A 20,670-nucleotide genomic window follows, 5' to 3' on the forward strand; every position below is an offset into this window, starting at 1 on the left:
TTCGCTCAGGAGCAGCCATTAAAATGTCGCCCGGAGACAGCAATAAAAGGCCCGGACGTGGGCTCTGTGTCCTGATCAAAGGCCGCATGTAATCTCGTTAGGGCCTCGGCAGCCACAGCTGGACCCAGCCTTGTTCTCATTACCGGGGCTCCTGCTGCGGGGCTGGCCAGGCGGTTTGATCCTGGCATCCCCCCAACACAGGAGCGTGCCTGCCTGCTCACAGAGGCCGCCCGGGCATCCCAAGCCCAGGCTGATAGCACCAAGGTCCCAGCGCACAACTGGTACAGGGAGACATGGCTGCAGGCCCAGGCACTCACATGAGCAAACATGCCGGACAGCGTGTATAACCAAAGCCCCCCACCCCCATTCTCCCTGCAGGGTGCCAAGAAGCTCTGCCCTCAGTGCAACACCATCACAGCACCTGGAGACCTGCGGAGAATCTACTTGTGAGCTAGCCACCCAGGCAGGCCTTGCCTCAAGCCACCCCTCCTGCCCTGCCTCTGTGACGTGACCCTCCCCTTTGTACATACTTGCACACTGATTCCCCCTGTACATACATGCACACACACGCACACACACACACACACAGGACTCTGGAACCAGAATGGAGGCTAAGGCCCAGGCCCTGCCTGCTGGCTCCCCCCAAGATTGGGGACTACCTTTTCCCAGTTCTGTTCCCAGGATGGGGCAGGGAGGTGGGGGAGGTGGAGTAACTGGGCAAGGCTCCTGAGATCCAGCCCCCCAGACTGACAGACTGACAGACCGACAGACATGCAACCACCAGACTGAAGCACATGTAATATAGACGGTGTATGTTTACAATGTTGTGTATAAATGGGACAACTCTCCCTCTGCCCCATCCCCTCCTCTTTGGTTATATGATTTTCTTTTTTTAAGAACACCTGGAAAGTGCCTCCAGGGCTGGCTGGGGGCTCGGCCCATCCATCTCTTGGGGTGCCTACCTCTCCCTCTCCCACCGTGTCCCTTCCCTCTCCCATGTGCTCGGTGTTCAGTGGTGTATATTTCTTCTCCCAGACATGGGGCACATGCTCCCAGGAACATGGTCCTCTCCTTAGTCGTAGCTCCTGGGGCTCTTTATAAGGAGTCAGGAAGGGGGAGAGGCACAGGAAATGGGAACCGAGCTGAAGCAGGGGCTGAGAGTGGGGTTGGATGAGGGTGCTCCTGGTTGCCCAGCCTTCTGCTGAAAACCATTCCTGGGACTGGAACTGCTGTTCCCAGGGAAAAGTGTGTCTCCCCCGCCCCTCCTGTGGGCCCCATGGTGTGATGCTGTGTCTGTATATTCTATACAAAGGTACTTGTCCTTTCCCTTTGTAAACTACATTTGACATGGATTAAAACCAATATAAACAGCTGCTGCCTCTGTGTGTGCGCGCGCGTGTGCACATGCACACATGTGTAAGTGTATGTAGGAATGATGTGGTGGTGTGAATAGAGGCAATTAAGGGATGAATTCCTGGCAGTAGTGAGTGGGAAAGGACTGGACTGTGGGTGCAGACAGCAGTGCAGGGTTGGTCTGTTCAGGGACCCTGGAGCACTCCCTGAGGAGTGGGGGTGGGCTAGGGACCTGGATTCCTGACTATTGATGGGTAGGGGCTCCAGGTTAATTCCTTATTGATGCAGAATCGTCAGCTCATTAATCACATAAGAGGTCAGAGCTTGGGGGTACGGAGGGGATGTGAAGTTCTGTCCCCCAATCTAGTGCAGGGGCAGCATAACCTTGGGTGAAAAAACAAGCCTTGAGCCTCTATGCCTTTCTAGTCCCCAGAAATGAGCCAGAAACTAAAAATGGAACCGCCATCTCACACACATGCACACACACACATAACCCGTGGCTCTTTTCTGTTCTCTGTCCTAGCAACCAACAGCCCAATATAGCTATTGGCTGGGTCCTCAAACAGTAGAAACCCCTATATCTTAAGAAGGGTCTTCAAGTCAAGGAACCGAGGCCCGGTACCTTGTGAGATGAGCATCCCTGTGGGTGCCTACTGCCAACAAGTAAGCAGCGTGCCCAGGCAATCTGGTAGTGCTCAAAGCTGCGGATAAGTCAGTCCTCACCCACCACAGAAACAAGATTCAGCTACAATTCAAGGCTCAGAATATCTTGATGACGTCAGGCTCTGCATGTTCTCACGTGCTGGACTCATCCTCCATCCTCCCCAATCTGCTTAATACACCTATCTCGACATCCACAGGGCCCACCACAGAATCAGATCCGCTGCCAATGACTGCCAACACCCAGATGACAAATCACCAACCACTGGTTGGAGCCCAGCCAGATTCTTTCACGACCCCCATGCCCAGCTTGAAAGCACCAAATATCCTGAACACAAGTACCCTGGGACAGAAAATCCTAGGGAACATAGGTGGCATGTGTGGTGGCACATCTATATGATAGCTAAGGCTTTGGAAGAGACATAGGCAATGCCCAGTCCTACGGGACTGGCCCCCCTGAAGTCTCAACTCTCCTCCCTCCCTGCCTAAGACTGTCAGCCTGGTTACCCCCACCCTGGAGGCCATATGCTCTCTTAATAGGGACATTAACCCAGAGCGAGGGCACCAAGCCTGCAGTGGGATGCTAGATCTGTCTCATGGCACAGGCTGCACTGCCACCTGTTGGCCACAGTTAGGAATGCAACCACATAGCTTTCAAATAGGCTGCAGCAGAAGCTGGGAGTCCCAGAAGGCTGACAAGATGCAGAGTGACATGATGCAGAGAGCTGGGTTCTAGAGACAGAGGAGCCATTAGCTCTGAGAATATCAGGGCTGGCCCAAATACCAGCTACCCAGCCATCTCCTTCACTGCCTGTCAAACTTTCAAAGTCCATCCGTGTCCCCAAAGCCCTTTGATCACCACAGTAAGCTTGTTTATTCAATCAAGATTTTATTGAGTACCTACTAGGTGCCATCATTATGCAGCTGTGTCTTGTAGAATGGTATAGAACTGTGAGGCTGAAGCCACTTCTGTTTAAAGAGGATCCACGTGGCTCTCCCTCAAAGAGATAAATGAGTTTGTTGTTTTAGCCAAATGGCCCTTTGCTCTGGTTCTGTTCTTTACGGTGCCTCACAGACCCAGTTCCCATGTGGCGCTGCTGGCTTCATGCTCCCTGCTCCATCTGCCCCTTTCACACACACCTTGCAACGTTCCTGGATCCAGTGGCTTCCTGGCAAATTGTGGTGGGCAGGGCCCTCATCCCTGCATTCTCAGCTCTCCCCATCTGACTTCTCCCTCAATCCCCTGGCAGTGAAGTCACAGGAGCCCCTCTGAGTGAACTTCCAGTGGGATCCATGGGGTGATGCTTCACGCTGTGGGGCTGACCCAACCCGGCCCTACCCTCTGACACCTCCCCACAAAGCTCACCTTGCATTCAAGAAATCTAAGCTCAACCTGGGGCTCATCATCAACTCCCCACGCCCTCCTGGTGTGACCCTTTTCAGCCTAAATGCCACAGGAATCAACAGCATGACAGAAACACACAGGTGCTGCAGCCCCTGGGATCCTGGGTTCATCAGACTACCACAGGCCACAGGGCAGAGGCCCCTGGAAATTCTCTACTAGGGGGACACAAAGTCCCAAAGGGCTTTAGGGAGGTGAACCAGGTAAGGACCCCACCCATGGATATAAGTTGGGGGGAGACGTCAGGGCGTTTATTTCTGGAGCGGAGGTGAGGCGAGTGGGTAAGGACCTCAGCAGCGGACACAGCTGCGCATGAAGTTGACACAGAGACTCGTGTAGTAAACAGGGTAGTCACGGAGATGGCTGACGTGTGCAGATGAGACAAAGTCCACAGAGCGCACCAGGACCTGGTGTGCCAGGCGTGCCTCCACCATGCGTTCCACATCTCTGGCCAGGACCACTTGGTCAGCCCTCGAATAGAGGTACAGCTCGGGCCAGCGAGAGGCTGCATTAAGGAGCCTGTCATAGAAGTGGGTGTGGAAAAGGGCAGTGAGTGGAGCCAACAGGATGTGGAACAGGACCGCCACCAGGGCAAAGGCCACCAGGAGCAGCAGGCGCAGCACGGCGGGTCGGTGCTCCAGGACAGCTGCCAGGGCCCGCAGAGCCCCCACCAGGTTGCTATCACCAGGACCGCTGTCAAAGATGGTGCCCACCACACGCAGCCGGCAGAAGCGCCGATGGGTCTGCAAGAGCTCCAGTACGTATCGGTACATCATGGCGCCGGCGTTGCTGAAGACATGGAAGAGCAGGGGCTCCTTCTCAACCTCATAATCAAAGAGTAGCTCAAGCAGCTTCTGGGCCAAAACACGAAGTGAAGGGATGCCCAGGGACTCGGAGAAGAAGACCATGTGCCATGGGGCTGTGTATCGGATCACGATGCAGCCCTGAGGAGAGGAGAGAAGCCTGGTCGGTCCTCCGGGATGGGGTGGAGGTCGTGGGTACAAGCTAAGGTCAGAGGGGCCCAGCAACTACAATTTCAGAGGCCCAGAAGCTCAGCAGTGCTTCAGGATCTACTGCAGCCTGGATGCCACCTCGTTACTCAAGAGACATGACGCCTTCTGGAGTAAAAAGTCGATTCAGGGCCCATTTGTGGGCTAGTTACTTCATGCTGGTCAAGCGCCTCAGCCTGGGGTGGTATGTGAATTCTGGAGCCCAGAGCATGCTTTGGAAACATCTAGACTGGCCAGAGAAGTCTCCTCATTCTGGTCAGCTCTCTGTCCCCATCTCATGCCTGACCTTTTACCCTCATCTGCTCAAATCCACCACATACAAAGCCTTGCTGTTCAGCTAGACCCTGTTTCAGCAACTTTGCTCTTGATGGTTCCTGCCTCCCAGGCGCAGGAAGGTACCCCCATAAGACCTAGCCCCTGAGACAGCTGGCAGGCCCCAGCCTTGACCACAAGAGGCCACTCGTGAGCCAGGACCACATCATGTCAGTCTCTGGCCACTGCCGCCTTCCCACAAAGCCCTGAGTAGCTTCTGAGCCAAACAGAGTCTTACTCTCTAGCAGCTGTGACCTGGCACCCAAATCTGCCTGGTTCCAAGGCTGGGGCCATTCCTCCCACTTGGCCTGAAATTCAAAACCTACTAAATGCTGTTGTTCCTCAAATCCTAAAATCTGAGCCAAACTCTCTATTTGATCCCTCAATATTGGGTCAAGTACACCTCCAATTCTCCAGATGGATCCCCTTCTAAGTCAATCAGAAAAGGCAGCCAAAGCCACCCTGCCTGAGTCTTAACCCCCTCTCATGAACCTGTTCAGAGGCAGAGGCCCCCATGTGAGAGGAAGCTGAGTTGGGCAGGCTCTGGGGCCAGAAAGTCTAAGTTCAGTTCCTGGCACCACCAGGATAAAGAGCAATTTACTTCATCTTTCTGGTGAGTCTGTCTCCATCTGTAATTTGGATAACATCCATCTCAGAGTTATGGTGAAAACAGAATGAAAAAATTATATCTCAAGTGTCCAAAATATCACCTGCCTCAAAGTAAACTATCAAATAATTGGAAGTGGTCCTAGTGGCGGTAGAATAACCCAAAGAAGATCATATGGGCACAATACTTGAATGGCCACAGTGGAAGTAGCCCTGCCATGAGCCCCCTGGGCTCAGTTCCTCCCTCTCACTCTAGTCTGACATCTGCCCAAGCTCCTCCTGGCACTGTTCTTACTGAGGCCCTTGCAAGCCCTAAGCGCCCCTCCCAAGAGGGGGTCCCTGATACCACCTGGTCCCTTAGCTCTGGGAAATTACACAAAGTGCTCTGTTCTGACTCCCCAGCGGAACATGAAATGTCTTCCCATCCCCAACCTACCCACATTGCCTATAGATGCAAGCACCACTGCACATCCCCACAGCTCATCCACCTCAAGCCCCACAGATCAGATACTCAACAGTTCCCACCACTCACTAACAGTGCACGCACCACGCCACCCATGAGCACACAAGACACACAAGCGCATATACCACTGGCAGGTATGACTTGTACACTGCACTTCAAGAGTGCATGTGCGCACACAGAATTACCTGTGATGCAGACATAAACCCAGCAATCCCTATGAATGCACCGTGTGGCACACACGGCATGTGGCCTCTGACTCCACATCAGCTGTGAGTGAGGACACACAGAGCGCTCACCCTATGAATGCCCAACACCCCTGTGGAAGGCACACACACACCCCAAGCTTTCCTGCATCTGCCGGTCTGCCTCACTTTGAGGTTTCTGGGGTGCTGGGCATCTCTGCTACCACCTCCCTAGAAACCCCTGCACCAAGACCCTGGTCTCACTGCATGCCCGATCCCAGCCTCTCCTCCCTCCCTGAAGACACCATCTCTCTCCATCTGCACACTCGATCCCATGTCCCGGAGCCCTGTCAGTCCTCACCTCCCTCTCCTATATTCTCAGTTTCTTCCCCTCTCCAGACTCCTGCTCAAACCAACCAAGCATCTTCTTACAGCCTCTGCCTTGCACCACATCCCTCCAACACGCAGAACGCCCACCCTCTCCTAGACCAATGTCACACACAACCCCTTGCTCAACTCCAATCCCGACAACCACTCTGCTCTTACCAAGGTCACCTAGAGCGTCTCAAATGGTCAGCTCCCCTGCCGCCTGTCAGCCCCCGTCCTGTTCTCATTCTGGCAGCATTCGGGGTCATGTACTCCTAGAAATGCTCTCCTAGCTGGGGCGCTTCAGTAAGTTGGGATCCTGTAAAAAGGGTCTGTTCTACATTTAAAAGAGGTCTAAGGAACATTGTGTGGTCTAAGATCAGATCCTTTGGGGAGAAAACCGCTATAAAGGTCACTTTGAGAACTAGCTGCGAAGCTGAATATGGCCTGGAAACTAGATGAGATGAAAATGTATTAACATGGGAAGGCAGAAATCGTGATCTGAGAAAAAGCAGGATATAGAGTAGTATATTCGGTAGCTTTCACTTAAGTAAAGGAACGATACGGGGCGCGGGGGGGATGCTGAAAGAATATCTTGCACTAAAGTGCAAATAGGAGCATCTCCAGGTGGTGGAACAAGGTGTTTTTATTTTTTCTTTTAAATAACAAAGTACCAGGAGTTTTGGGTTAGGAAATAAAAATTCCACACCTATCCTATATCCAAACCAGAGGGCAAAGGCAACCCCTTCCTTTCCAAGGTGACCCCTCCACCAGCCCTGCCACCCCAACCGCCTGCCTCTCTTGGGAAGACTTTCTCCCCAGGCTGTCTGCCCCCATAACACCTTTCCTCGCGCCCTCTCAAGCAGCTCAAAGATGCTTTCTGTGGATTCCGTGATGCTCTCCTCAGTTTTCCTGTCCACCTCTGGCCACTCCTCCTTCCTCCTAGGACCCTCTTCATCTTCCCTCTTCAAGCTCAGACTCCTCAGAGCTCTGTTCCACGCCCTTTTCTCCATGCCACCTCCACGCTGCCTGAAACAGCTTCATCCACCCAAGAAACTACAGCTGCTCCTCTAGCACTCCCTGCCTCAATAAACACACCCCCTCCACCTGGGAAGTGCATCAGTCAGAAACCTGGACCCCTCCAAGCTGTGCCCACATCCAATCTCTTATTAGTCTACCCGTCTACCTCCTAACAAGCACCCAGATCCACAGACTTCCCTGCCCGAGCACCACCAGCCCCCAAGTCCTGACCACTGCAACAAACTCTCTTGCTAGCTCCCGCCTCCTCACCCCTCTAATCCTTGAAAGATCTGCAGGGAGGGCCTTTGGGAAGCACAAAAGTAAATTCATACCCCTGCTTGGATCCCACCCCACCCTCCCATCTTGACACCTGCCCTTTCTTTCATTCTGTTCTAGCCACACTCACCTATTCCTATTCCTCTGCCTGCCCGCAAGCAAGTGTAGTCCAGCAAGTGGGATTCAGATGCCGCTGAAATACTTGCAGAGTAAAGCAAGCTATCAAAGGCTATGCCAGAGGACCAGACTTGTTGGTTGCAGGGAGGCCTTTCACCCAACCCTCTCCATTCTAGGGCCACCCCACACCTCAGGCGCAGTGCAAATGTGGGTCAGTGGAAAGAGGCTGAGAGGAGGGAGCGCCAGCTGGCCTTGCTCCCCTCCTCCTCAGTGGAAGGCTTCCAGTGAGCAGCTGGCGCCGCCTGCACTGGTATCTCCCTGCCTTGAGAGCTCTGGGCAGGCCCAGGCCAGAGGGCAAAGAAGTGAAAGGGGTTTCAAAATACAACCAGGCCCTCCTAAGGCTCTCTTTAATCACCACAACCTCTACATCCAACTCTTGGTGTGTCCTAAGAAGAAGCAGGAAAACGTCGAGTATGAACCTCTTTTCCAAGAGATTCTATCCTGGGGATGTGAAAGGTGCCATCGTCAACCCCAAGACAGAAACTCTTCTGGGCAGAAAAGGAAGTCCCAGGAGTACAGACTGAGCCAGCACACCCAGCCCAGGCCCCTGCCGCCCAGAGAAGTCGCATCCAACCAGCAGCCTCCAAGTCAGGGATTACTCCACAGCTGAGAGAGCACATCAGGACAGCCTGTCTACTGTGGGTTTTGAGGAGCAAGAAAGGGAGGCCAGTCAGGGGGTTAAAGGGGACAGACCAGGCCACACAGCTGCATACGGGGGGAAATCCAGCCAAAGTCCCTATGACCCCATCATCTTCCTCAGGCCATTCTTGGTACCATGCCCAGGCCTGCCACATTAGTGGTTAGCCATCACTGAGTCCAGAGAGGGGTGACCAAGGCTCCAGCTCCCCACAGAGCAGCCACAGGAGACAGGGCCCCAGGGCGCTGCAGTACTTACCCTTTTGTGGTAGATGGCACTGTACTTGGCAAGGTTCTTGTCTGCACAGCCACCCCAGCCCAGGAGAATCACCAAAGGCTGGCGAGCCCCTGCTTCCTTCCCATCTTGGTTGGAGCTGTTCTCTGAAACACAGACAAGGTGGGGCTATAAGAACTGAGCTGGGATGTGGGATGGGGTGCTGGCCAATGCAGAATCAGCGCCACTGATCCTGTGGCTGCAAGCAGGGGAGCACTGGGTACCAATCCAGGGCCTGTGTCTCAGGTTCCCACAGGGCTTCTTCCTCTGTCCCCCTGCTTCTACTGGCTTTTAGGCCTCTCAGGAGGCACTGCAGGGTCATCAAAAAAAAAAAAAAAACACACACACACACACACACACACAAAAGGGCACCTTTCTTTAGAGATGCAAAGGCACAGGCCAGGTGAGAAAAGTAAACACCTACTCCATGCAATTTCACTTTTTAATCCAGGAGTCAGCAAACCAGAAGCCCTGGGCCAAATCCACCCAAACTCTGTTTTTGTATAAACTGCAAGCTAAAAATAAAAATGGTATTTACATTTTTATGGCTTTAGAAAAGCAAAATAATAGTATTCTGTGACATGTGAAAATTATATGACATATAAGTCCACAAATAAAGTTTTATTGGAATACAGGCATGCACGTTCACTTACTTACTTACTTATGGTCTATGACTGTTTTCATGCTAAAACAGCAGAAGTGAAGAGTTATACCAAAGAACAAAAGCTTCGCAAAACTTAAAATACTTGCTGGTCCTTTACAGAATAAGTCCCTGTTCTAATACCGTAAGCAGAGGGAGGAGGGTCTTAAGCAGAGAAATGGGTAGGAAAGTATAAGCAGGGAAGTGGAGCAGGCTGATTCCAAGGGCCCAGACCTATCACCCACCCTATCCTGCCAGAGAATAAGTAGTGACCAGTATTTACTGAGATTTGACATATTATTATAGGTGCAGAAACTGAGGCAGGAAGTGGATAAATAATTTGCCTAAGGTCACACAGGAAGTGTAGAGCTGGGGCTGAGCCCTGCTTCCACCCCAGGCTGCTCGATACCTTCTGTGCCGCCAGCCCCGTCTGCAAGCAGAAGCAGGTCTCCTTTCGGGGAGGTACTAAGGCACAACCAGCTGCCTCCTCCAGGGCTGCTTGGGGAAAGGCCTCCCTGCATCTCTGGTCAGGCCTCCTTGCATTTCCCTGCCACGTGAGACCCGTCCCCCCAGGGGCTGTCTGCTGCAGCTAGTTATCTGCCCTCCCAAGAGTGCTGGCGTGTACCCTTCCAAGGTTCAAGTCACTTGACTGTGCTTAGCTGCCACACTGAGGTTTATGGACGCTGGTGGTGACCTGGCAACAGTAAATTTCAGGGCTAGTTAAGAGGATGGTAAATATAAATCACTAACCTTTGGACAAAAGGAAGACAACAATTTCCTGCGGAAATTAATGTGATTGAGAAGTTCATAATGTTCCTGCTCTCCAACAGTGGTGACTCCAGCCTTCGGAGATTAACTGCCCTCACCCATGGGATCCGGGGCTGGGGTACAACTCAGCCTAGAGCAGGAGCTGCAAGCACTGCAGTCCCTTGCCCCCTGTCAGCCCCCTAGGCTCCCCTGAGGCTGGGCCTGGCCTCTGAGGAGAAAGATGAACCCACAGCTCTAACTCAGGCAGCTCCAAATATTCTCCCTCTCCCTCAGTCTGGTGTCTGTCTCCCTGTCCTCCCCCAGGGCAGCTCTTTAGCACCCACTCATCTGATGGAAAAGGCCACAGGTGAGTTTTACTGGGGCCACAGCCTGTCCTCACCAGGGGTGGTTACCAGGCTGCGGCAGCCTTATGGCAGGTCATCAACAGCTACCATTTGGATCTGCCTTTGGACCTCAGGCTGAGTAGCTGGCTTTCTGGTACCTGCACCAGTGGGTCTGTGCAGCTGTATGAACACAGATTCCTCTCCCACAGCCTAGAGGGTCCCCCTCCGTCACGTTATCACCAGGACAGGGCTTTGGGCCTGATCACAAATACAGAGAAGGCAACCAAGGGAGGTCATCTCCCTGGTAGCCACCCACAGTACAGGCCAGCACCATCCAACAGCAGTCCAACTGCGCATTCCCAGGAGAGGAGGATCCAGAAAGCTCTGGCCTCTGACATACCGTCCTCCTCCACTGGGATCAGTAACTCCATTTTACTCCACCTCAGGTTTCACGGGCACCTTTCACCAACTCCCAGAGCCCAAGCTTTTCAGTGTTCCTAAGTGTTGGGGGTTGGGGGCAAGGCCAGTGCAGCTAGACACTCAAAGACGTCCCCCTAAGCCACTAGGTGCTCTTTCTTCCCACAGGCATCTCCTACCCCCCTGACGCTTTCTCCTCCCAGGGCCTATGCTCCATGCCCCCTCTAACTCAGAGTCTGCCATGACCTCCTCCCACTGGAGCCAGTCTGCCCTCTCTGATTTCATACATGAAGTGCTATAATCCAGAGAAGTCCATGGTGCTCCAGCAACATGGCTCAGAGAGGGACAGTGACCAGCCTGCCAGGGAGTAAAGGCATGTGCAGGGCAGGGGGCGATGGAGAAGTGACAGTCTGCCTGAGCCACAGCAAGCAATCCAGGGGAGTGAGGAGCCTGGGTGAAGGGGCAGCAGTGATCAGGAGAGCTGCCAAGAGTGTAAGTGGAGCCTGATCCCATAGCACCTCCACGGTTAGGAGTCAGCATTTTATTCTGTAGCAGTGGAGAAGGAATAAAATTCTGGAATTGGGGAACGGCACAGTATAATCTGGGCTGACTGATGATTTTCACAATCATTTGCTGACTGCCTGTCTCTCCCCTTAGCCAGCAGGCTCTGTGAAGGCAGGAACTGGGTCTGCCATGTTTATCACCACATCCGCAGTGCCCAGCACCACAGTCGGCCCCATCCAGACACTCAGTAGAAATATGCTGAATGAATGAACACATGGCTGCAAAGTGAAGAATGGACCCAAGAAAAAAGAGCTGGCATTCTTCTTGTTCCCCACTGCCCTTTCCAGAGTAATAAAAGTAATTGCTGTGGCTATTGTTATTTATTGCCACATCCGGATCACAATTCCTCCACCCTCTTGTAAAAGCCCCTGTTCCTTTTATGCTCATTTCACCATCCCCTGTCAACCCTCCCTCCTCCTTAGGCTGCTGACATCTCCAGGCCTCTGGCCACTGCCCCGCAGCCCTGAAGATTCACTGGTTCGGTGTGCCACTTACACTCTAAGACAGCACCACCCCACCGAAGCAAGCAAATCCGCCTTGTTCTGAACCATCACACACCTCTCTGAATTCCACATTCTTCCTTCCCATCACCAAGAAAACCAAAATAAGCACAGCAAAGAATCAATGGTCAGGCTCTACTCTAAGCTCTTTATATATCAACTCATTTAATCCTCACAGCAGTCCTATGAACAAGGTACAGTTATTATTCTCAATTCACAGATAAAAACTAAGCCACAGAGATAGTAAATAATTTGCTCAAGCTTACACAACTAATATGGAGTGAAGCTGAAACCCAAACACAAGTGGTCTGACTTGAGGGACCAGCTTGTAACCACTACCTCAGATGGCCCCCGAGGTAGCAAAACTCAAGCTCCCGTTCTTAACCAAATCTGTTGGCCCATCTCCAAGCTGTCCACACGGCTGCCTCCGCACTTCAGAGATCCTGTTCGCCTTAGAGACTGGCACCCCAGCCAGAACCTCAACACATTCTGCCTTATTTGGTCCCACAACCATCTTGGGAGTTAGCTACTGTTATCAGCCCCATTTTACAGATGAGAAAACTGAAACAGAAGGGAAGTCCCTTTTTCAAGAACACACACCAGAAAGCAGCAGCTCCAGCACTCACCTCTGGGCTCCCATGCCAGTCTCCACCTCCAGAACCTCCACATGCTCCTTATTCTGTGGCCTAGGATACTGACTCCGTGCTTATGCTGTGCTATGCCCACTCCACCTGAGTCAGCTCATGGTTCACTTCAGGAAGCCCTCTCTTAATGCCTGCCCTTCCCAAACCCTTCTCAACCCTCCCACCCCAAATCACCAGGCTGGGTCTATACCCCTCTGCCATACTGTCATAGCACCCACAACCACAATGCAACGACATTTGTCACACTGCACTGAAAGCATTATGAACGGGTAGGAGGCTACTGTAACCTGCAAGGCAAGGCGTGGCAGAGGCCTGAGCCAGAGCAGTGGGAGACAGGCAGGAAGGGGGAGAGGAATGAGAGGGGGAAGAGAGATAGAGTTTTGGAATCTGTATCAAGTCTCAAAATATGCAATCTTTAATTCAGTGATTCCACTTCTAAGAAAGAAAAGTGTTTCCTCATATGGAACTATTCAATAATACATGAAGCAAAACACAAACATAAATGTAAGAGCTAAAATGAAAAAACTCTTAGAGAAAAACAGAGAGTAAATCTTTGTGACTTTGGATTAGGCAATGATTTCACAGAGTTGACCAAAAGTATAAGGAATGAAAGGGGGGAAAAATAGGTAAATTGGGACTTCATCAAAACCAAAAACTTAAATTCGAAGGACATGATGAAAAAGGTGAAAAACAATGCACAGAATAAGAGAAAATATTTGCAAATCATATATCTGATAAGGGGCTTGTATCCAGGATATATATTTTTTAACTCTTAATGATTAAAAGGCAATCCAATTTACAGGATCTGAACTTTCTCCAAAGAAGATCTGTGAATGGCCAGAAAGCACATGTGAAGATGTTCATAGTCATTAGGGAGATGAATATCAAAACCACAATGAGGCACCACATCATACCTGCTATAGAATGGTTATAATCACGGCAGGCAATAGCAAGTGTTGGGGAGGATGTGGAAAAATCGGAGCCCATATACACTGTTGGTGAGAATGTAAAAATGCACAGCCATTTTGGAAAACTGTCCTCAGAAAAATTCAACAGAGCGTTCCCATATGACCCAGCACTTCCAGGACTCAGTGCCTACCCAAGATAAGTAAAACCGTACATCCACACAAAACCTGTACACGAATATTCACAGCAGCATCACTCACAATAGCAAAAATTAGAACCAATCCAAATGCTTATAGACTTGCAAGTAGATAAACAAAATGTGTTATGTATCCACAGGACAGCACACCAAAACTTAGTCATAAAAAGCAACAGAGAATTGACACTTGTTACAACATGGAAGAACTCTGAAAACATGCAAAGTGAAAGAAGCTAGCCCCAAAAGGCCACAATTTGTATAACTCCATTTATATGAAATGTACAGACTAGGCAAATCCACAGGACAGAAAGTAGTTAGTGGCTGCCAGAAGCTGAATGGAGGGGGCGACAGGGAGTGATCACTGATGGTACAAGATTTCTTTTGCGGAAGATGAAAATGTTCTGGAGTTAGACAGAGATGATGGTTGCACAGTTCTGTGAATATACTGAAAACCAATGAATTGCACATTTTAAAAAGGTGAATTTTATGATATGTGTATTATATCTTAATCACACTACTATGTTGTTTTTTTTTTTGAAAAATCCTGCTTTATTTTTTTTTAATAATAATTTTATTGTTATATTCCCCATACAATTGCAGCCCCCCCATTCTGACCCCAATCCCTCCCCTCCCACTCCCGTCCCCCTAAAAGTGTCTCTGGTTCATAGTTTTTTGTTGATTTTGATTTTCACTTTCTTATAGTTATTCATTTCCTGGTCCCTTATTTAAGTTTTCTAGATTCCTGCTATGAGTGAGACCATCCGGTATTTTTCTTTTTCTTTTTGGCTTATTTCGCTGAGCATGATCCCTTCCAGCGCCATCCATGTTGCTGCAAATTGCATGTGTTTATCTTTTTTGAATGCTGAGTAGTATTCCATGGTGTATATGTACCACATCTTCTTGATCCAGTCATCTATTTTTGGGCATTTGGGTTGTTTCCAAAGCTTAGCTATTGTAAACAGTGCTGCTATAAACATAGGGGTGCAGGTGTTCTTTGGAATTGATGTTTCTGTGTCCTTTGGGTAAATACCTAGGACACACTACTATGTTTTAAAATGAACAGTAATACATTAAGTGAAAGAGCAAGCTGAGAAGCAGTATGTACATATATAAACATGCATATATTTATGCATAGAAAAAAACCATCAAATATTAATAGCAATTATTCCTGGGATTAGAGGCAATTTCTTTTTCATGATTTCTTAACCCATTTTCTAAAATCAATATGTATCACTTGTGCAATGAGAGCTAAAAGGATATTTTGAAAGGGGGGAGAAGGAAGTCCAGCAGAGTCAAAATCAGTTGAGAAGTCAAGAAGGTCAAGTATGCCCAGAAGCCCCTTGGCAAGGCAGAAGTATTCTTTTCCACCCTGACACTTCTTAAGCACCCCACAAAACAATATAACCTCACATGACCCTTGTTCTCTAGAAATTTCTCAACAAAACAACATGGACATCAATAATACAAGAATTACAGATACATATATTGTACAACTGTTTGACTCATAAAACTAAAACACAGATTGCATCTATCCCAGGGTCACATGGGGAAGACAAAGGAAAGGCTGAAAAGGGTCTGTGGACAATAAATGCTTTTCATCTGTAAGCCAGAACCAAAACACAAAGAACCTAGAGTTTTCTTTTAAAATACAAAGAGCAGAAGGAACGTCAATTTCCTCTAGTCCCCAATAATACTCTGTGCAGTTTCACAGTTCCTATATTTAAAGAAAATTAATTTAAATTTATTTTTCTGTTTGTTTTATTTTTTGAAATAACTGCCCTGGAGGGTAGCATAGTATCTAAAAGAAGATATGTCTTAATCCTCATGAAGTACACACTATATAAAAAAAGTACATAGCGTATGAAACCATATTTGGTCCAAATCTTTGGCTCCCACTAATAACTATAAAATAAACCTTGAGCAAGTTTTCTATGCTTTAATTTCCTTATCTGTGAAATGGGGCTAATAGCACAAAGGATCAAATGAGATAATGACTACAGAGGGCTTAGCAAGCAAGGTACCTGGTAGAAAGTTCAATAAGTCAAAGTTACTATTACGACTTCACGAGGAATGCATGCTCGCTGTAGAAAAGGAGAAAATGAATATCTAATAAAACTGGAATTGTACTGTTTTGTAATCTGCTTTCTTCCATTTGGCAATATACTGTGAACATCTCTGCCTGTCAGTTTATATATTTCTACGCCATTCTTTTTAGTGGCTGCAGAGCGACAGAATAGTTCATAATTTATGGTGACCAATCTCCCATTACTGGACATGATATTGTTTCCAATTTTTTGCAGTTATAAAAATAGGTTAATGGACACCTCTTTCTTTGTGCATTCCTTAACTGTTTCCTCGAAATGGAATCACGCTTGGGCAGCGCTTCCAATGCAACTGAAATCTGTGTGCACAAGTTTTGGAGTAAGGCTCCTGAGAAGAAATCTGGGGTAACCTGGGCAAGATAATTCATCTCCTCCCCTCTCTAAGCTGTCCCTTGTCTCTAAAACCGCACAAGAGTACTCCCTACTCGCCAGGGTGGTTGTGACAGGAGCTGCAGGTTGGCGGGGCTGGGTTATAGGATGTGGTGAACTGTATAAGTGCAACAGAAACCTCAGAGTAAGGAGGTTACAAAGCATCCATGAAATCTGAACCTCAAATCCAGGACCTAGTGCAGCACCCGGTATAGATCAGACACATTAGCGAGGGATTTTATTTTTTTTAAGATTTATTTACTTATGCATACAAGAGCTGGGGTATAGGCCAGAGGTGTGGGGGGGGGTGAGAAGATTCACTAGAGACAGAGTCGGGAGCAGAACAGGCAGAATGACTGAAATACACTGCTGAGGGGAGCAGCGGGTGAGTCAGGAGAGGTCTGCCGCGCCATGTGGGTTGCTCCCTGGCCTGGGGATGGAACTCATGCTGCAGAGGCTGCAGACAGCTTCATAGATTGCATCTTAACCTCTTGCGCCACCAGGGAGGCCCGAGATTTTATTAATGTGTGAAAGAGAAGAGATTGTGATTAAAACGAAGAAAAACACCTCTGTTTAAGAAAAAAAGAAAAGCACCTTTGGGGTTCCCATAGAGAGAAGAGAATCAAGTCCCAACTCACTCTTCACCTGAGGGTGAGGCCTCTCTTGGGGTTCTCCTCTCATTCCCTGCTCTGGAAGCAGCCACAGCCTCCTGCCCCCTCCGGCCATGCTCCTTCCTTCCCAGGCCCTTTCTGCTCTTTCTGCTGCCCTCCCAGCTACCGGTCAGCCCTCCCGAACCCTAGACCCAGCTTCAACCACTCCTCTCCAGGAAGCCACCCCAACTCCTGTGGTCCACCATGGTGGCCCACACCACTCCGGACTGTTTCCTGGGTGCCAGAGAAAGCTTCCAGAGGGTTTAGACAAGTCTACATGTCTTTGAACCCTGCCAATGCTTAACAGAAGAGCAGGCTCACAATAAACCTGTCACTCCCCAACTCTGTGAACCCCCAGAAGGCCTTTATTGTATAAGAGTGAGCCCCTTGTCTCAGCCCCATTAATTCTGTGTATCAATTATTTCTGGAAATGCTTCCTGAACGCGAGAGCAGCATGGTGCCTTTAAGAAGGCCAGCTGGGGCCCTGGGGCAGGACTTAGCTGACCATTCCCTGGCTGGGAGGAGGGGCGGCTCTGGCTTGGGTCCCAGACCATACTCCATTCCACACACTTGGCACCTCATCCTCTCCATGCCCCGGCAACAGTGAGCCAAAATGTGAAAAACACTACAATGAAAGGGATCCCTGCTATGCAGGCCCTAAGAACAGAATCTTCCCAAGGAGATGAGCTAGACGCTAGTATCAGAAGTGGAGGGGGTCACTGGTCAGAGAAGCAGAGTGGATAGGATGGGGGAGATTCCAGGTCAACGGACTGGCTTCAGCAAAAGACCAGGCAGCCAAAGACCAGGTAGCCACAGATAGCAGCTGGTAGGAATCCCAGCAGAAGGATTCTGAGCTGCCCTGCTTGGTTCCTAAATGACCCCAGATCTGCAGCTGCCTCCTAACTAACTGATGTACCAGCAGCTGCTTCTCCTTTCTCTGTCAACTCACACAGTGCTGGGCTTTGTGGTTTTGAAGTTCAAATATGGGGGAAAGCATTTCCAGAAACCAAATATAACTGTCCTACAGACATGTCCACTATTGAACAGTTATTGCAAAAGAGATAATCTCTGGGACCCCCCAAAGACTGCCACTGTGGGAAACCATGTCACCCTGGAGAGGAGCTCTCTGCCAATAAGAAGCAAATGGATTCGGGGGCTCACAGTGCCACTACAACTTCTAAGGGGTCCTGCAACCTCCAGCTCACCTCTGGGGTACACACTTTGAGAGGGAAAGGCATGGTGACCTCAAGTTGGTCTGAAGGAGCAATCAGGAGGAGGAGGAGGTTATTAGAACCACCTCAGAGAAGGAACAGCTGAAGGTCCTGGAAGTTTTTCCCTTGGAGAAGACAGATTTGAGGGAGGCAGGAAGCTTTCCTCCTGAAGAGCAGGGAAGAGAAATTACCTTGCTCTGTGTTGCACCTACCATGACCCTCTAGCCCTGCAGTTACCACATCATAGTGAAACCACCTGCCTAGAAACCCTCACACCTCCTCCCCAATCCACAGCTCCCTGAAGGAAGCCTGTGCGTGAGTCACCGGCACCATCAAGTAACCCACAGCCAGGATGCAGCGATTGCTGAATTGAAAGCAGCAATGACAGGAAGGTATATTGTGGCTCAAGAAAAGGAAGCAGTTTCTAACAACTGGAAGAGCTTCCAATTGCCTCCACCAGGCCAGGATGTTTGGGAAGCATCCTGTCCGGGAAGGGTTTGGCAGCCATAGAATGGACAAAATGGCCTCCTGGGATTTCTCCCAATACTTGGATCAGGCCTCCCAAAGAAGTGAAGGGGGACCTCAAGCAGACAGAGCCCCTGCTCCATGCTACACACACACTTCCAGTCACTATCTTGTCAACCCTCACAATCCTGTAAGGTGGGCACTATTATTAGTCTCAATTTACAGTGGAGGAACCTGAGGTTCAGGGAGTTTCAATAATTTGCCACAGCCATTGAACTAGTAAAAGGCAGAGCTAAAAATGTGAACTAAGACTACCAGGCTGCCCACCTGGGCTGAGAGAGCACATCTGCCTCCTGGCCATGCAGAAGGCTGCCAGCCATTTGTAGCTGAAGGCTCTCCAAGGGCAATAATATCAACTGGCTTCATCTCCCACTAATGCCAAAAACTTTTCAAAAATATTTTTATATCTATAAGCCCAAAAGCCCTAAGCTAACAGATCCAACTGTAGGGAAATATGCTGATCTAGAGCCATCTGCTCTGTGGGAGCCTAGGGGCTGCCCTCCCCTCCTAGACCCCAACCAAGGCACACAAGATGCTGTGGGAAGGACCTGGGCAGGCTCTCCTGAAGAAGGCAACATCTGAGCTAAAAGTCTTTCAAGTGAAGGAGCCAGACAAATGAAGGAGCAGTGTGGGGCAACAGAGAGAAAGGCATTCCAGACAGAGGCAAAAGCAGAGAAGCAAGAAATGTATGGAGAATCAAAAACCATTTGGGATTGTCAGAGCATAAAGTTCAAATTGGACAGTGGAAGGTCATAGTGATCAAAGAGGGAAGCAGCGGCTGCTAAATTATGAAGGCCTTTGAATGCCATGCTCAGGAATCTAAACTTGATTTATCCTGAGAGCAAAGAGGAACCACTGAAGGGTTTTATGCAAAGCAGTGATAAGATCAAAACTTTTGCATTAGGAAGAACATTGCGCAGCTGGCAGTGAGACTGTAGGCCTAAAGGCAGTGTGAAGTCAAGCAAGAGACAGGCTGGGCCCATGCCGTAGTGTAGTGTACCTACTTCCAAGGTTCCTCTGCCATAATTCCCAACAGGCACCAAACTTTCCATTCTCTGGGCCCCCAAAACCACTCACACCCAGGTCTGCTCTAAGGCTACTAATTTGGCAGAGCCTCCCACACACCTTTCTTTAATGAGATTGACTGGGGGGAGGAAAATAATGCAAATCTAAACTCATTCCATGCCAGGCACTATGGGAGGGCTTAACACAAATAATCTCAGCTGAGCCGCCAACAACCCTTACAGGGTGATTACTATTAGTACCCCCATTATGCAGACGAGGAAAATGAAGTCCAGAGCTGGTGGCTTGCCAAAGCTACTAAAGGGAGGAGTCAGAATTTGAAACGAGTTCCACCTGACGCGAGACTGCTCTATTACACCGCCAGTGAGAGTAGGAGGCACAGGGGTTTTGAGCCCCCGGCTTCTGCGAGGACCACGGGGGAAAGAGTGGGTAGAAAATAATACCAGGACCCCAGCCATACCTAGCCACACAACCGGCGAAGAGAGGCTGGAAGTGGGCGGCCAGACCCCAAACAAAGCAATCAGCAGGAACCCTGCCCTCGGGAGCCTTCAGCAACCACCAGATGACGGCGGGCGTGGCCCCAACCCTACAGAGGAAGCGGGGAAGGAGCAGGTCTCCCGCAGGGCGAGCGCTCTGGGGCGGGGCTTACGAGGGGCGGGGCTTCATGGGGCGGGGCTCTGTCCCGGGCCGGCGAGACCCTACCAGGGGGCGGGGCGCGAGGGGCGGGCCCGCCGAGGGGCGGGGCCGCGACTGCGCTCTCCACCCACATACTCGTTAAGTTACCCCCCACGACTGGACCCAACCCTCGTTCCATACCCTGACTCCGGCAGGGCTGATCCGGGATCTCGATGGTGTAGTCCAGCTCAGCCGAGGCCATGGTGAAGGTGCGGGCCCCCAGCACAGGCCTCCCGCCGGAACTCCTGCTCGCGCGCCCGCACCTCAGCCGGGCGCCTCCTGGGCGCCGCCCAATTACCACCCACCTCCCTCGACGCTGCCCAATCCCTGAGCCACGCTCTGTGACCTCCCTCCTTAGCAACCACAGAGTCTCTCAGGGAGCCTCTCGCCTCACCCCAATAGATCGGCCTTAGCAACCAT

At 50.2% G+C, this 20,670-nt stretch overlaps 3 protein-coding genes across 9 annotated transcripts in view; 2 read left to right on the forward strand and 1 right to left on the reverse strand.

The window, feature by feature from the left end:
• Positions 1-1,374, forward strand: part of RNF220 (ring finger protein 220) — a 249,947-nt gene extending 248,573 nt beyond the window's left edge. For both annotated transcript variants that reach the window (XM_037500499.2, XM_037500501.2), the window contains one exon: positions 379-1,374. In XM_037500499.2, coding sequence (XP_037356396.2) covers positions 379-450 — 72 coding nt within the window. In that variant the 3' untranslated portion in view covers positions 451-1,374. The remainder of the gene's footprint in view (positions 1-378) is intronic.
• Positions 975-20,555, reverse strand: TMEM53 (transmembrane protein 53). 4 transcript variants are annotated; one of them, XM_037500505.2, is made up of 3 exons: positions 20,036-20,096; positions 8,723-8,844; positions 975-4,359 (listed from the first exon to the last, which is right to left on the reverse strand). In XM_037500505.2, the coding sequence occupies exon 3, from the start codon at positions 4,321-4,323 to the stop codon at positions 3,706-3,708; it is 618 nt and encodes a 205-aa protein (XP_037356402.1). In that variant the 5' UTR covers positions 4,324-4,359; positions 8,723-8,844; positions 20,036-20,096; the 3' UTR covers positions 975-3,705. The 4 variants fall into 4 exon arrangements, with proteins under 4 accessions (XP_037356402.1, XP_037356401.1, XP_054547602.1 ...); XM_037500504.2 differs by lacking the exon at positions 20,036-20,096 and adding an exon at positions 12,576-12,754; XM_054691627.1 differs by lacking the exon at positions 20,036-20,096 and adding an exon at positions 10,128-10,145.
• The window catches only part of ARMH1 (armadillo like helical domain containing 1), a 34,436-nt gene continuing 34,077 nt past the window's right edge, over positions 20,312-20,670 (forward strand). For all 3 annotated transcript variants that reach the window (XM_054691625.1, XM_037500495.2, XM_037500494.2), the window contains exon 1: positions 20,312-20,459. The gene's annotated coding sequence lies outside the window, so the exon portion shown is untranslated. The remainder of the gene's footprint in view (positions 20,460-20,670) is intronic.

The sequence above is a fragment of the Talpa occidentalis genome, unplaced genomic scaffold (assembly GCF_014898055.3).
Source record: "Talpa occidentalis isolate TD23 unplaced genomic scaffold, MPIMG_talOcc4v2.1 talOcc4.9, whole genome shotgun sequence".
Classification (NCBI taxonomy): domain Eukaryota; kingdom Metazoa; phylum Chordata; class Mammalia; order Eulipotyphla; family Talpidae; genus Talpa; species Talpa occidentalis.

Coding starts and splice junctions, on each gene's coding strand:
- TMEM53 (XM_037500503.2), bottom strand. CDS start 20,452: ATGGCCTCGGCTGAGCTGGACTACACCATCGAGATCCCGGATCAGCCC. Junction 8,845..20,391: donor TCAGCCCTGCCGGAGTCAGG/GTATGGAACGAG, acceptor TCTGTGTTTCAG/AGAACAGCTCCAACCAAGAT. Junction 4,360..8,722: donor GTGCCATCTACCACAAAAGG/GTAAGTACTGCA, acceptor TCCTCTCCTCAG/GGCTGCATCGTGATCCGATA.